Here is a 17892-nt window from a genome sequence, read left to right on the forward strand (position 1 = left end):
AACACTCACTGCAAAACCCACCTGTTTCAACTTAGTGTATTGTCCACATCTGTATATCTTAAGTTAACTTGTTAACTCATACATGTCCTTGCCATCAACTTAGCTTTTATTGCAATTTTCTTTTACAGTGCCCTTTGTGTACTAATTAATAAAATCTCTTTAATCTTAAAAAGGAATGTTTCTTAGAAATAGATTTTTATATTAAAGTAAAAGAATATACAAAATAAAAATATAAAGCAATTATATAAACTTACCTTTCTCTTTTTCATCAATTTTAACTGATATTGGTTTGAAAATAATATATTTACCCTAACATGAAAATAAGTACTTTAAAGGAGTAGTTATAATTTGTATATTTTTATCCAAGTAGAATTAGAAATTCAAATTGCTTCCACCTGGTTATCATGAACTCTGAAAGGTGGAGGCATCTTTAATTGTAGGCTTTTCATAACTAGTGTTGTTAAATATTTACGAAATCTGGGCCATGGTATCTTTAGAGCTCTTAGAGATTTTTTTTCTGGAAATTATCTTAAAGATTGCCATTCAAATCTTAGGCTGCAGTGATAGGATCAGGAAAATTCAAAGCTCAGAAGGATTAGGTAAATTGGTGAGCTTAAAAAATATTTCCTTAATACCTCTCATGAGAAGATACAAATTGGATTGAGTATAATCTAAAAAAAGTAAGTGTATAGAAGAAGAAAATTCTTTTTAGTTAGGGGAAGGTTAAATCTAGAAGCCATGGATTTAGGCAGTCCTAATCCTACTTAAATTATATGCATATTTGCATTTTTTTTCAGGGATTATGGTCTATTCCGAGCTATCCAAAAGAACTATCTGCAATGATGGAAATATTCATATGGTAGCCACTAGCCAAATGTGGCTGTTAAGCACCTGTGATGGGGCTACTATATCTGAGGAACTAAACTTTTAATTTTATTTACCTTTAATTATTTTAAATTTCAATAGCCACATGTGGCCAATGGCTACCCTGTAGAACAGTGCAGATCTATGTCATAGTGATGAGATTTTCAAGGTAATCCATGTACCCAAGAAGTTTTAGAACCATTAGTTTAGGTGAAATAGAGAGTCACAGAGAGCCTTGCTTTTTTTATAAAGAGATTTGATGAAAGAGGAATTTTAAAGCTAAGTTTTTAGAGCTATTGAAGATTAATTTACAGATGAATTTTATCTGCTTAAAATATAACCCAGCAAGAAAATGTTATGCAGTTTTACAAAAATTTAATTGGTTTGCAGCATTTATAAGAACGTGTATTACATAGACTTAGTTACAACAGTCAACTGTAATGCATCATGATATAGGAACTATATAGTGTAATGCTTCCAAGGAACTTCCCTTAGAAATTTTTAAAATTGAATTTTCAAATAAACCTTTTCCTTCCTAGTTGGCATCTTTCTTATTCTCTTTTTCTGAAGATCACAGCATTCCTATAGGCCTAGCATTTAATATTATTTTATTTTTTGACCCTGAGTGGCCTTAAATCAAATTGAAAGGTTAGTCTAATATTTTTCCATTTTTGTAATTAAAAGCATTAGGAATCTACAGTTCATGTTCAGTAATATTTTCTCTTCTCCTTGACCATCTTTATTAAATTATACCATGAGTTTTTCACTTTGTTTTTCTTCCCTGTGGATTACACCACCTCAAAAACCATTTAACGCTTCAGACAAGTGCCTACCATGATAATCATGATCAGAACTCTCACTGTTAAAGTAATCCTTTTCTGAGGGGAATCTTGATTATCCAGTAAAAGATGTACAGCAGTTAATAAGTTTCTTTATACTAACCAGCATCTCTGTGTACCATCAAGTCAGTTAGAACAACAGTAAGTGAGATGGGATTGTGGAGAGAGCCCATTTCCAGATTTTTTTTTTTGAGGTATCCCTATGGAATCTAGGTATTGTATATTTATATGCATTGACCATTCCAGAATCTTTCTCCCATAACATTCATGGCAGCCAACCAGAACTATGTCTACAGGTCACAATGTTCTAGTATAAACAAAGGAAGGGAATGCTTTCAGGGCCTCCTGGCTCAGTCCCTTCATGTCTTCTGACAAACTGCCTGACAGTGGCTCTTCTTCTCTTTGTTTTGTAACAAAGAGGGTAGCCTCAAAGGACATCAGGTGAAATGGAGTTTTAAACTACACAATCTGATTATTTAAGCATTTTTTATACCCTTTTAGAAACATAAGGACAGTCTGGTATCTGGATTAGTGTTATTGGCTTATACCTGATTTTAATTTTCTCAGGATCCACTTGGAAAGTCAGTTAAGCCACTAATTCTAGTTTGAGTGTTAACAGTCCAAAAGCAAAAATTTGAGTAACAGAATGTGTATTTTTACCTACTCCGAACAAACTCCTTTTAAAGTTTGTAATTATGAGATTACAAAGAACTCAGGATGCAATATATATAAAGTATAAGCTACTTAATTAAAATGAAACTTTTGAGATTACATTTAATAGAAGCATTAAGCTAATCAAGAATAATAAAAAGTCATAACTTGAGAGCAGAAAAATGGTAGCTATAGAGTTGTGTTTTTTAAATGCAATACAAAGTCAAATTTCTAAGCAAGAATATCTAAATGTTTTATTCATTACTGAGAAGTAATTAAGCATTTTACAGTGTTAACCATTTCCAATCTTTTTATTTTATGTTAGAGTCATACATTGAATACTAGCAACAAGTTTAGGAGTTATAGCTGTATCTAAACATTATTAATAATTTTGGTTTTTTGCCAGCATATCTGGAAGCATTAATGCAAATTTTGTATGCACAGAGGCATGTGAAACAAAGTAAAATTAATTTGTTGCGTATTTTGCTATGATTTGCTAGTAACAGCTTAGTCTCATGTAAAACAATATTTAGCATCTTTAAAACTGTAGGTTCTTTATTAATATTACTTCCTGCTGTTACAAGAATATTTTACTTGATAAATATGAAGAGAAAGTAATATTTTATATATAGCATAACTAATACTATTTTTCTTCTAGGTGTGATTTCTTACACAGAATATCTTTTTCTTTTATGTATTTTAACAAGTAAGTGTACTTATTATACTAGTCTATTTCTGGATGCAGTTTTCTTTTTCAAGCCTAATCTTGGAAAATAAATCTTTCTTAGATTCTCTTACTGTTGAAAATCAGTTTAGGTCTATCCATACTTTTTTGCAAAATTCATGTCTAAATGCCAGCAGAAAATGTGAAGCATTCCACTGTCAAGTGTCAAAACCATAAATATTACTGTGGCTTATGGCGTAGCAATAAAATGCTCATAAACTGTGACTTTAATATCATGTATCAGTCCTTGTGGTTTAGTCCACATGGGAGCCTAAAGTTCAGAACGTTGTAATGATTTGTAAATTTCCTGCTACACTCATTTAAAATCCCATTTTCCTCAAGACTAGGGTGAAAGCATGAGTCTTTTAACTTGTGAGTCTATCAGAAGCCCCATCATATATCCTGAAACAGCTTTATTATTCTCTTCCTCTCATACACAGCAGTTCTCATGAAATATATGAAGGGTTTACTAAGGTGTTCAGTTAAACTTCCTTGCATTTAATGGAGGAACTTATGTGCTGTAGTTCACCATACTTCAGCCACCTCACATTTCTATTCCTTGAATTCTCACCTCAGGAATTTGTACTTTCTGCTCCCTCTACCATCAGTGCTTTTCCTCAAGATGCTTATGATATTAAAAATCATCCAGGTTTCCATTGAAACGTGAGGGCTTAGAGAAGCCTTACTTGACCATCCTCCCTAAAATAGCTCCCTCTTCCATCTCTCCCTTTTTATCCCTTTACAGTGTTTTATTTAATTTGAGGGGGAGGCAATTAGACTTATTTTATTTATTTACTTATTTAACAGAGGTACTGGGAATCAAACCCAGGACCTGGTGCATGCTAAGCACACACTCTACCACTGAGCTATACCCTCCCCGCAACAGTGTTTTATTTTCTTCATAGTAGTTAAACTATTTGAAAGTATTAGGTTATTGGTTAACATGTTTTTGTCTGTCTCCCCACACTTAAATGCAAGGTCCACGATGGTGAAGATCTTATCTTTTTTGTTTACTTCTGTAACAAGAAGAGTGTCTGGCATGTGGTAGCCTCTCATAAAACAACTGGCTGATCAATGAAGAAAGGAATAAATAAAGGAATATGATTAGTGAAATTTCCAACTGTGGGGATTTATGGAGATGCGTGGAAACAGGAACATCAATAAAACTATGTGATTAGAAGCCAGTCTTAAAATTCCAATACTTCTATGATTACAATATTCACAGCCACTGTGTTAGTCTGAATTTAGTTACGAATGATACTATGTTGGAATTCTGGTGCAGGAAGTTTGGGCAATGTGCATGTGCATTTCAAAAAGTACTGTCTATTTTTCCCTTGTTTTTTTTTTTTTTCCTCCTGGACCCAAAATGATTTAAAGTGTTGCTACTGAAGGAAAGCAAGTATTGTGCAGTTAGTAATAGGGCTACCTGAGGTTGCCCCAGACTGGGAAGTCACTATGATGATTTGGGCCCAGTCAGTGATGAATGCTGCCATGGAAATTAGAGGAGTGGGTGCCAAGGAGTGTCTCAGAGACCTGTTAAAAAGTTATCTTGTTAGCTAGAACAAGTTTAGATGCAAAGTTAGAAGTTATAGGTACCTAAACCAGCAGAGTGATAGGTACGAATAGAACAAAACTGATTAGGAAAGCCACTTGTTGAGCTGGAGCAGGGTTGGTTTAAGGGTAGTGGAAAAAACACATATGGTGGGTTTTGCTTCCTACAGATGGCTTAGGCTTTTTGGATGATGTGAATCTTCATTTGGAGTTCAGGACCCATCTTAGAAACTTCTAGGAGTTTGAACTGAAAACTTACGGGTGTTGTTTAGATTAGAACCAAGAAAAAAGTGAAAAGAGGGCTAGCATGAAGTGGGCTAGATAATCCATGCTATCTGACTATACTTTTCTCCTCTTTACTTTTTATTAGTTTAACTTGATTCTCCCTTCCCAACAGTGCTTGGAAGGACTTCTTTTTATGTGTATTTTCAAGATCTTTATAAAGCTTAAAACTTGGTTATCAGAGATGGTATAACTTTTTATTTCTTTCTCAAGTGAATGATTATGGATGTCTAGATTCCTAAAATACATGCAAAAAAATGAACTTGCATTAAAGGCTGGCTTTTGTTTCTATTATTTTCAGAGACAGCTTTTACCAGTTATGATAGTAGTAGGGCTGTGTGTTTTGCTTTTGCTGGGTTCAAGATTTCACAACAGGTAGTGGCAGGTGTATCTGTGGGAGGTCCCTTTTTAAACTTTTTGCCAGTCATCTCAAAAGAGAAGGTCAAATGTTTTGAAAAAGGCATGTACACTGAGCTCCTTTTTGAAGGGCACGTTCAAGTTTTGTTCTGTCCACGTTTTCTTCTTTATGCTTTAGAAGTGAAAAGAGAACAGGGATTGAACCTCAGAAGGTTCGTAAAGGTAAAGCAGTTCATAGTGTGTGAAAGTCTGTCTTTCTCAGAAAGCCATTGCTGCTCCTCTTTGGGGAGAACTGGGAATTAATTATTTAAGCCCTCTTTATTTTATAGCTCTGTGTTTGAAGCCCCTAGAAGTTTAAGCCCAAATATGCAGTTGCTCATGCTTGATATTTTTTTCCCTTAGGTCATTTCTGTTACAGTTTTCCCAAGATTTTGGACTAGTCCATTGTGTCATATTTTTATTTTTTCTTCTGCTCTAAGTAGCTAACATATTGAAAATGTTCCAGATGTAATGAGGTGATGTTTTCATTTTAAACAAACTGACAGACCTTGGATAAGAAAGAAATACTTAATTTTGGAAGGAAGGTAGTCAAATTTTACTGTCAGTGCTGCGCAGCAGGTATCAGAGTAGATTTAAAGTGTATTATTAATGCTGTTACTAAGAGTACTAATATATGAAGCAGAAATATATATACTATTATGTAGCTTTTATTATATTTAACTAATGAGAACATATTGCTTTTAATTGCTTGGTTAAAATATTTCTGTACAGAATATGAATAATTGTTTACAACTAATATAGATTTTGTACTTTAAAAACATTTTTCCATTTCACAAATACTTTTCCTGATTTTTCCGGCAGAACCACATGCAGGTTTTAGAATAGCTTTCAACATGTTTGACACTGACGGCAATGAGATGGTGGATAAAAAGGAGTTTTTGGTGGTATGTATGTTATAGGCTGCATTTTTTAATAATTAAATGTTGCTTAGTTTTAAAGATGAATAATACCATGTATTATAATAGCTAACATTTATTGAGAAGGTACTATGTGACAGGCAATGTGCTGAGTAATTACTTGTAATATTTACTCTGCAAAACATTCTTCTTAAAAGACCTATTGATTATACCTTAATAGAACTGGAGAAGAAAATAATGCTATGAGGTAAGCGATTATCTTCAAGTTCCTAATATGGAAAACAAAGCTTAAGTAATTAGAGAAACTTGCTCAAGGGGTTATACATGCAGAGTCCATGTTTCTACCATAATGCTCAGTTACCGGAAAGAGACCTTAGAGGTCATCTGGTCCATCTTCATTTCATCTGTGAGCAAATTCGTGCCTAGTGAGGGTTGGGTGACCCGTCCACCAACATAAAATTAGTGTCTGACAGAAGATGCGCTCAGACCCAGAGCCCCTAACTTCTGGTCCCATGTTCTTTATACCACAGGACGCTTCATCTCTTTTTACGTGTGTGCCACAGGCTCCACGTCTTTGTGTCTTAGAGATCAAGTAAAACTATAATTTTGTATGTTTAACGTTAACTATGGGTTGCCAGTCCCAACGGATGCATTTTCTTTTCCTCAGGGAAAAAAAATTGGTGTCAGAAAATATATTTATAATAGTTTTAATGTTCTTGGTGGATGAAGCTAACTATTTTCTTTGTTTTTAGATTATACCTAGTATGGGTGTTAGGTAGGTACTCAGGAACTCTTGTTGGATATTTGACCTTTGATTGGTTTTCTTTTCAGCTTCAGGAGATATTCAGGAAAAAAAATGAAAAGAGAGAAACTAAGGGAGATGAAGAAAAGCGTGCAATGCTGGTAAGAATAATTTATAGTAGTTTCAGGTGGGTTTTCTAGGTAAGAAATATTTTATTCATGCCAAGAAACAGTAATTAAAGTCTGTAACTTTGGAGCTATCTCTTTCTTGAAAACTTTCTAGATTTCTTATGCAGAAAAATTGCTTCAGTATTTATATGCTTTGATATCAATATTTATATCAAGTATTGATATGAAATATCTGTATCCATAATCATATTCATTAAATCATTTTCATCCATGTTGTTGTTATCCATGAGATTTGAAGGGTATATCACATAAGAGATTAATACAGATCATTATGCATGTGAAAATTTAAAGGTGAATTGCAAAGATTTAATTATACATGTTAGTAAATTTAGTGGTACTATAACAATATGAACGCTGGCACAAAAACAAGGAAATAACATGTTTTTTTGCATTCATAGAAATATGTATTATAGATTCTTCATCTGGGAAGAGTAATGTTTTCATCTTATTCTGAAGGTAGAGCAACATTTCCCTCCATTTTCCTATTAGTTTCCTTTTTGCTTGTCTCAAGTATTTCAGCCAGACAACATCTAGGTTCACATAATAAAAATAACAAACAGGTACTGAGACCTCACTGTTGGACACTATACTAGGTGCTTTGCATGCATTTTCTCATTTAATCTACCCAACAGTTCCCTTATTATCTGTAATTATAGATGAGAAAACTGATAGTTGGAAAGGTTAAGGACCTTGTCCAAAATTCCATAGCTATTAAATGGTGAAGTTAAGATTTGAACCCATGGCTGGCCAGCTCCCAAACCTGCATTTTTACCCACTATAGCATATTTCTTCCTCTAGAATTTAGATAGCAGAAACATGGTGAATTTTGTTGGCATGTGAATAACTGTTTCATTTGCAAATTAGTGGTGTGAAATAGCTTAATTGGTCTACCAGGAATTTAAATAATTAACTTCAAAGAGTTGCAACATTTTTTTATTATTCTCATTGTTATAAGACTATCTATTAGGTTTTCTTAAAACATGGGTTATCTGTAGCAGGGTGTCATATTTAGTCCCAGTAGATTTATGGAGTATGTATTTATATTTCTATTAATAAAAGCAGATTATCAGGATTATGAATACATATTACTTCTTAGGATATTTGACTATGATATATTTATCAGTATTTGTTGACCCACGCCCAATTGACTAATTATGGATGACTCTTAATAAAAGACAATCTCTGTAGATAATATACTGAAGGAGTAAACAATTATTTTAATTGTGATCAATTACCCATAATTGACTGGATAGACAAATTGTTAATAAAATATCATTTAGGAGGTTGGATTATCTTAAAGAATCTTTTGGTATACCTCACTGATAAAAGTAGACAGTATTTCAGTGGAAATAAATTTAACTGTTTGTTTATTTATACTGATTCCAGAAAGGATTTATGGGTCTTCCAGTACAAATACAATCCTATTCTAATCATTAACATTTACTAAAATACCGAAGTCGAGTAACAAAGCAAGAGAGGAGAGGGAATAATAATAGCAGACAACCCACATTGAGAAAAGCTGCAGTGTCAGCACAAAACCTGGCTCTGAGTTTCATTGCAGCCCAGGTAAAGTAAATTTAATACTGATGATTTAATGCAAATAAGTTCATAACAGTGATACAGTAATAAAACTTCATTAACCTGGATTACTCAGGGAAAGTCTGTCCAAACTATGAAATCTAAATTATATCAGCATACCCTGAATTGTATTATTTTATATGCATACATGTAAATCAGTGAAGCATTCTCTAGCAAATATCTGGGGAAGGAGACTTGTTTTAAAGAACAGATAAAAATAACTTATAAGAAGTATATAACTTATTTATATGTAAAGGAATGCTTACTAAATTCATTGATCTCCACAGGTACTTCAGACGTATTTATCTTACATGGTTTAATTAGTGCTGCTAACATCTCATTTATAGAATTTAACTACCATAACTATTTTTTAAGACAATTCAGAAATAATCTTTAGTACAGCCTCTGAACTAAACAACACTCTAGGACAATACAGCGCTCTACAAATTATTGTTACTATGTTTAACAATAATGCTAATTAGCGGTAACTTATTGTTAATAATTGTCATGTTTTAAACAATGCACGTGTGAACTGATGAGATTTTTGAGTTTTGAAGCAGTTAGAGTTTAGCTTATAGTGAAAATATATGGATTACATTAGAGAGACAGTGAAGCACAGGCTCAGGAATCAGATTTTCAGGGTTTGAACATTAGCTCTGCTGTCCATCACCTGGGTGACCTTGAGCAGGTTCCTTAAGTTCCTTTGTCCTCAGTTTCTTCATTTGTACCATAATAGGAGTAATGAGCACATGTGATTGTTTTGGGGGTTAAATGACCTAAAACATAGAGCCACTTAACAGTATATGAGCTATAATAAATACTCAAAAAGATTGGCAAGTTGTGAAACGTAAAATTCTCTTTTAATTAGTAGAAACACACAGCTACTTTCAACTGAATATTCACATACCCAAATCAAAATTAAATCAAGACTAAATTTAAAATCCTTACATACCAAAATTAAAGTAACTATGCTTCAGAAGGAAAGAGGGAAATGAGCATATTTCTCAGGACACTTACTATGTGCTAAGCTCTGTGCTGTATCCATCATAAGTAGTACTCTCACTTAGGCCTCGTTACAGTTCTCTCAGGTAAGTATCATGCCTTTGTATAGCAGAGAAAGCCATCTGAGAGAGAGAGGTTCATTCACTGCCTGAAGTCAGGGCACTCACCGGAGCAGGACAGGATTCCACCGTAGGTCTCATGCCATTTCCACTGCCATGCTGCTGCATCCAGACCTTCCCCTTGTCCCACATGCAGTTGCTGAAGCATGTCTAAGTAAAGCTGCATACTCTGGAGGAACATGTTTTACTCAAAGCAGTAGTTCTAACAAAATTACAATGAAGGTGGTTGAAATGAGCACAAGTTCATCTAATGTTTAATCATGTGAGATTTTAAAAACTTTGCTACTCATCTTTAACATTTATCCCCCTTGTACTGTGTGTGTGCTCTATATAGAATATAGCATAATGATTTGCCCTTCCTAATTGATTATTTTGTCGTCTTTTTCTTTTTTTCTTTTGCTATACTTGGGTTCATTCTGAAATGTGACACTTCATTTGGCCCTTTGTGCTCTATGTCAGCGTCTTCAACTTTATGGATACCATTCTCCTACTAATAGTGTATGTACAAGACTTTAAATGTTCTTTATGTAAATAGCCCTCACCTGTTATACTTGATAATGTTATTTATATAAAGCCATATCTGCTATTGAGAATGTTTAGGACTTTACTGAGTATAATAAAGTACAACCAAGCCAAAAATTTTTATTTCCTTCCTAGATTAATGAGAAGACTAAAACTGACAGAGCAATTGTCTATCTTTAGCTTTAGATTAAAGTAAGGGAAAGGTGAGTGAACAACAACCAAAAACTCTGGTAGAATAATTGAAATTTTATATTTTTCAGTGGTATTTGAAGAGTTAAATACAATTTATGGAGCAGATTCTCAGGCTATGCTCCTGCAGAACACAGGTATTTTAAGAACTAGATCTGTCCATCTGATATACAGTCTTTTCTTAATTCTAATAAGGAGGATATTAATGGATAGACTTTTCTAATTTTTCAGTATTTCTCCCAGGTGTTTTTAAAACCTTTGACGCCTGCCTACTGCCTATGGTCTGTACAAAAGTCTGGTATAAGATGACATTTGATATGTTTAATATATCACTGTATCGTGTTGTTTCTCAAAAAGGATTATAATCTTCAGACTCTTCTTTTCCTGAAAAAGTTGGGAGTTCTTGTAAATAATGTTCCAAATGTACTCTTCTTACACGCTACTGTCTCCTCTTTTCCTTTCCCCTGGAAGTCAGAGCTTGGTGGTTAGCCTAGCTACTAAACAACTATGGACAGGCCGTGGCCCCTTTTGAGTATAAACATGCCCAGTGCATTTAATTTCCCCAGGGATCCTTAAGCCACTTAGAAGGATCCCTCAAATTACACAAATGCTCCCCGAGAGAAGCTCTTGGATTCAGGGTGGCCGTCTCAGTACTGCCCTGCTGCGAGTGTTCCAGCTGTAGTGTCCAACTCAGGGCCTGCTGCCACCTGAATACCGTATTTCATCAAAAGTCCGAACTATAAAAACTCATATGTTCTAGATTTAAACATATACTTAAAGCTGATTCAGCATAAAATAAACCTACAATATCTTGTCGAAGTCACAAGGAATGGTCCTAGGGTGGGTTGGAAAACAAGCCAAGTCCCATGGGAACCTTATGACTAATTGTTTTGATCCCTTACAAGATACTTTAAATTTTTTCTACAGAATTCATTACTGTTTTCCATGAAATAAACTCAACCATTTTCTTAAAAATTTTAAAAGATTTCTTCTATTAATTATTTCAAATGTATATAAGAATATGTAAGATGAAAATCCCACAGATTGTAAATACCATATGCCATGTGAAACTTAATAAATGTTAGTAATAATTATGAGTTTATTTTTCTAATTTGTCATTGCATGAGCCATTTTTCCAACTGTGGCAATTAATATTTTTCCTTCACACTCATCAATAATTTTCACATAGATGATTATATAGTCTTTTAAAAATGCACTTCAGAGTAATACTGTTCAAAGAAGATAGGTACTAATACAGCTCTAGTTTAAGTGACATACACAAATTGCAGTCACTCACACTGAGAATATTGAGAAGTGGATTCAAATTACATATTTCATTTATATTATGCTTACTTAATAGGAAAGTATTTACATTTTATTGTGGTAATGTATATGTTTATTTCACTGAAGGCATCTTTTTTCCATCTATGAATATAAAATACAGATTTTAAAGTAATGTAACTTGATGTCATTTTTGTCCATAGTCTTAAATGGATTACATGATTTTTCAACTCCCTTAGGAGTTTAGTTGGTTATATAAACTGACTTTTTTTCCTATAATAGGAAAATTTTTGGTCAGAAAGAAATGATTATTTTCAAAAACTTCAAAGCAAACAAGAAAAATGTATTTAAAATTAGAAGAAAATTCAGACAGCCTGAACATTTCCATGAAATATTGATGTATGTATTGTACAAATATATTAGTATAATGCTGTATTATACTAATGCACTTATCTGCTAGTGTCCAGAATTACAGATCAACTGGAGGGATGAAGTACCTAATCTGAGTATAGTGCATGGAGCTGAATATAACCTAAGATTCTACCTTTAGGAAGAAGTTCCTTCAGAAAAGGTGGGGCCTTCTGGATTTATCTGTAAAGAGAGGATCTGTGGCCTCTATAGTAACCTGTTACAAAATTTAATCCCTCCTATAGCAGCTTCTACCTGTGTTCTGTCAGCTTATTTCCTGCTGCAGTGTAAGGTTGAGCAGACTCCTTCGTATCCTTGAAGGTGGTTACCTTATAGCCTTTTCTATGCCAAACAACCCTGATTCTTTTCCTGTTTCTCATGTAGTCAACTCTTGATTATCTTACTACAGTAATAAAAAGAAGTATGAAATATTCAAAAGAATAAATAATGCAAAAGTGAAATATGTTTGACTTTGACATGCTTTATATTTTATAAGTTTTTTAAAGATTATCTTTATTATGCTAATTTCATTGTAGTCCAGAAACATACCAGTTTTCATGCATTTTTTGGACATGTGTTAAACTTGTTTTAGGGACTAAAACAATGTCAGTATTCATAAATGATCTGTTTTTGAAAAGAATGTGTATTCTTCAGTTTGGGGTACAGGGTTATAATATATACATATGACCAAACACATTAATTATGTGTTTTAAATCTCTATCCTTACTAATGTTTTTCTCTGCTTGATCTGTCAAATAGTGTGTTGAATTACACATTACAATGATAGACTTATTACTTTCTACCTATAATTTTTATTTTTTATTTTATATATTTTGAAGCATTGTTATTACCTTTATAAGAATATCGATTACTTAAATCATCTTAATGAATTAAATCTTCAATTGTGTACTATTCTTAGATCTCTAGAAATGTTTTTGTGTTAAAATCTATTTTAGTTGTCAAAATAAATATACCACCTCTATTTTATTAATATTTTATATTATTGTCTATTTTAAGTTTTTTATTGTCTTTTTTTCTCTAGTGATGAAGAAACTTTCCCTGATTTTTAAATATGTATTTTAGTTCAGAAATTTACTACCAATAAAATTTAAATAGAAAATCAAATAAAAAACAATAAAAGTTTAACCACCAAATAGATAAGGAAATAAAACATTTCCTTTGCCATGCCCTAAGAAGCCCCTTCATGTCTCTGATCATAATCCCTCCTTTTCCTCCAAAAGATAACCATGATCATTACTTTTATGTCAAACACTTCTTTGCTTTGCTTTGTGGTTTTACCACCTACTTAATGTATCCTAAACAATATAGTTTTGCCTATTTTTGTACTTCATACAAATGGGATCATATTATATGAGTTTTTCTCCATCTCGCTTCTTTGACTTAACATAATGATGGCCAGCTTCACCTGCATTATTGTATCTGGCCCTAGTTCATTCACTTTTATTGCTATAAACAGTAGTTCTCAAATGTTTTCGTCTCAGGACCCCTTTACATTGTTGAAAATTATTGAGGATCCAAAAGAGCTTTTGTTTATGTGGGCAATGTCTGTCTATATTTACCATATTAGAAATTAAAACTAAGAAAATTTAAAATATTTATTAATCCATTTTAAAACAATAAAGAAAACTCACATTACCATAAACATGTTTTATGAAAAATAACTTCAAAAATGTAATGAGGAAAGTGGCATTTTATATTCTTTGCAAATCTCTTCAATGTCTGACAATAGAAGACAGCTGGTTTCTCATAGATGCTTCTGTTCTCAGCCTGTTGGCAGTATATTATTTTGGCAACAAATACTATCAGTTGTTTCCTTTGAAGTGACAGGCTCACTTGGTTCATTTTCCAAAAAAATGCCAAATACCAAGGGCCAGATCACCATAGTTTATCAATTGTTCTTTCAAGTAAAAATGATGTTTCAAAAATAAATTAATTAAAAAAAAGTAAATAAATAAAAATGATGTTTCATGAAAAAAGTAGCTAAGTTACCTTGCAGCACAAACCATCACACAACTTTTTTTCTCAAGACAACACAGCATTTCATGAGGCAGAGCACTTAATGCCGCCTTCCCTTTACACCGAGTTTTAAAAAAATGTATGCTCAAAGATCTAGTGAACAAAAGTATAAGTTTTATTCTTCAGCAAGTACATTCTTAAGTGAACTTTTTTTAAAATGTGAGTTTCTGGAACTGAAGGATGTAGCAGTTTCTGAGGAAGGTAATGACTGGTCTCTGGTGCCGCTGCTGTCACTGGACTTGTTTTGCTGTAATGTGCTGTTGTGTTACACGTACGACTAATGTACATGTATATTTTGTATGTTGTACAACTGCTCCAGCAATTTTATCCACCGTTGCTTTTGCACCAGTACATGTGTCAACATAGTACAAAAGGCAAATAATGTCTTTTAAGATGCTTTAAGAAATACCTAGTTTTTATTTTGGCCAGTTTTTTCAGTTATTCCTCCAAGAGAAGGCTGGCACTGTTTTCTAGCCTGTCTTTAATGAAAGCCTGGTGTTTCATTTTCGACCTCTCTCTTTCCTTATACTTTAGGTGTGTCTTTTTTAAAAGTATATTTTGTATATTTTATCAATTGCTTTTTAATTGGAAAAACTCAGTCAACTTACATTACTGTGATTACTAATTTTTGGATTTATTTTAGCCATTTGATATACTGTTTTATTCCTCCTTTCTTACCTTCTTTTGCATCAACTGAAGTTTATTTTTCCTCTTGTTATTTTCCTCTGTATTAGTTTAGAAGACATATGCTACATTTCTATTCTTTGTGTAGTCATTCTTGAAATTTTAATAAGTATACTTAAAATAATAAAGTCTTAGATTAGGCCATATCTTTATTCTCTTTAAAATAAGGTTTTAAAGTGCTTTAATATCATTCATTCCCCTCCTGACATGGGTACTTGAAATTGCACAATTTTGCCCTTGTCTTTTGAATTCCACAAGTTAGACTTCTAAAATGTGTACCATCTGGGTTTGTTTGGAATTACTTACGTATTTGCTGTTCTTTACTCCTTAATTCCCTCTTCAATCTCACCCTTTCCTAAATCTCATAATCTTATACTCACAAAGTATATCCTCAAGTGATGATCTTCTGGTAAATTTTTTTAAAAAACCCACTCTCTGAAAAATTTTTGCCCTTATTTTTTCCAGCTTTATTGATATATAATTGACATATAACATTGTATTGGTTTAAGGTACACAACATACTTTCATATATGTATGTATCATAGAATAATTTCTACAGTAAGTTTAGTTGACATCTATCACCTCACATAGTTATAATTTTTTTCTTGTGATGAAAATGTTAAGATCTATTGTCTTAACAACTTCCAATATGCAATACAGTACAGTATTGCTAACTGTAGTCACCATGCTGTACATCCCCAAGACTTACTTATCTTATAACTGGAAGTTGGTACCTTCTCACCACCTTCACCCATTTCTCTACCACCACCAGCACCACCACCTGCCTCTGGCAACCACCAATCTCTTCTGTTTCTATGGGTTTTTTTTTAATTGAGATGTAATTGGCATATAACATAGTTTCAGGTGTGTAGTATAATGATTCAATATATGTATATATGCCCTTATTTTGAAAGCTAATTTTACTAGATATATTATTATTGGTTGACATTTATTCTCAGCAAATTATATCATCCTAGTCTTCTGGCTTCTCTAGTTGAAATTGGACAGTCAGCAGTGATTCTAATTATTTTTCTTTTGTAGGTAATCTGATTTCTCTCTGGGTGCTTTAAGATTCTGTCTGCCTTTGGTGTTCTACAATTTTATTACAGCGTATCTTTTTGCTTTTATGTATGGTGAAATGTATTGGCTGCTCAAATATGAGGGTTGTTTGCTTTCATTATTTCTTGAATATTCACTGGCAATATCTCTGAATATTGCCTCTTTCCCATTTTCTCTAATATTGCCTCTTTCCCATTTTCTCTAACATTGCTTTCTGGAGCTTCCATAGATATTCATGCTCTATTTTATGTCTCTTAACTTCTCTTTAGTAATTTGCCATTTTTTTTAACTTTTCACACTGCATTCTGTATAATTTACTCATATTACCTTTCAGTTCACTAGCCATGTACAATGTGATATTAAATTTCATTGGTTCATTTTTCACTTCTAGAAGTTTGATTTGGTTCTGTTTCTGAATCAGCCTAATAATTTTTGGTAGTCTGTTTTTCCTGAAAAATCTTGTCAGATACAGCTTCATATTCTTTAAACTTGTTAAACTTATTTTGTGTTCCATATCTAATAATTTCAATATCTGAGGTTGCAGCTCTGATTCTGCTTTTGGTTGTTTCTGCTGGTTCCTACTTATGGTGGCTTCTGTCCTTTTAAGTTTAGTAGTTTCATATTTTGAGCATGTATTTGCTTGAATGTGTCTGTGGGGATTCTTTAAGGGCTGGGTCTTTCCTGGGAAGATTTGTGTGTATGTGTATGTTTCTGTGACACTGGGGGGGGGGGGCTGCAATCCCATGTAACTTTAAATTACAATTCTTAGATTATGGTTTTTCAGGCCACGGTTGTTATAGTGGCACAGATTATAAAGATACAGTTTTCTTTTGTTTGTTTATATTTTTCTGTGTGTGTTTTTAAATATCACTAATGACCAAGATGGTTTACTGCCTGCTTCTACGGGCTACTATTTTGGAATTTTTTCCCTTGTTTGCCTAATCTCTGAGTATATATAACCTTCCTCAGACCCTAACTTTATGTAGAGTATTTGCCTATCTGGACATGGACAATTATTCTGCTTACCACAAATGATATATTCCCATCTTTCGGGGAATATAAGTCTTTTTCCTCAACTTCCTTTTTCTTCCTTTCTTCTGTCTTTTCTTTCTCCTTTATTTCCTTTTCTTTTTTCTTTCCTTCTTAGTCTGTTTGAGCTGCTATAATAAAAATACCATAAAATGGGTGGCTTATACAGAACAACATTTTTCATAGTTCTGGGAGCTGGAAAGTCCAGGAGCACCTAGCCAGCAGATTCAGTAGGGTGGCTGGTGGGGGCTCACTTCCTGGTTCATGGATGGCACCTCTGTGTCCTCACAAGGTGGAAGGGTGCAAGGGTGCTCTCTTGGGCCTCTTTTATTAGGACACTAATGCCATCCCTGAAGGCTCTGCCCTCATGACCTAATCACCTCCTGAAGGCCCCATCTCCTCCTAAAACTATCACCTTGGGGGTTAGGAGTCCAGAACATGGATTTTTTTAGGCTATAGCTGCTTCCTTCCTTCCTTCTTGCCTTCCTTCCTTCCTTCCTGTCATAAATGTCATGGAATGACTTGAATAGGATCATGCTTTGGCTCAGCCAGAAAGGCATATGGAATTCTTGACCAAAACCACAAAGCTTAAGGAAGTTGTACTAATAACAGACTCTAATTGTAGGCAAAAAATATATCAGACTTACAGGGCACAGTACATTCAGGACATCAGTTTGCCTGTGCCATCCCTTTTTAAAGTTCTGCAAGAAGTCTTTGCAAATTTTCCTACTTTTTATACATCATGATATCTGTCCCATAACCATTATAATGCTCAGTTGTATTTGGGCATTTTCCCCTATTAGTCTTTCCTGTAGCCTGTGTGCATATATCCTGCTTTTGTGTTTGCTTTGCATTTCTTGCTATTAAAA

At 33.4% G+C, this 17892-nt stretch overlaps 1 protein-coding gene across 4 annotated transcripts in view; it reads left to right on the forward strand.

Annotated features, from left to right (window-relative positions):
- MICU3 (mitochondrial calcium uptake family member 3) overlaps positions 1 to 17892 on the forward strand; it is an 83078-nt gene that overhangs the window by 42102 nt on the left and 23084 nt on the right. For 3 of the 4 annotated variants that reach the window (XM_006198031.4, XM_072950383.1, XM_072950385.1), the window contains exons 5-8: positions 3013 to 3060; positions 6130 to 6212; positions 7017 to 7088; positions 10274 to 10312. In XM_006198031.4, the coding sequence (XP_006198093.2) occupies positions 3013 to 3060; positions 6130 to 6212; positions 7017 to 7088; positions 10274 to 10312 (242 nt within the window). The remainder of the gene's footprint in view (positions 1 to 3012; positions 3061 to 6129; positions 6213 to 7016; positions 7089 to 10273; positions 10313 to 17892) is intronic. The other variant, XM_072950384.1, reaches the window with a different exon arrangement.

This window comes from Vicugna pacos, chromosome 26 (assembly GCF_048564905.1).
Source record: "Vicugna pacos chromosome 26, VicPac4, whole genome shotgun sequence".
NCBI lineage: Eukaryota > Metazoa > Chordata > Mammalia > Artiodactyla > Camelidae > Vicugna > Vicugna pacos.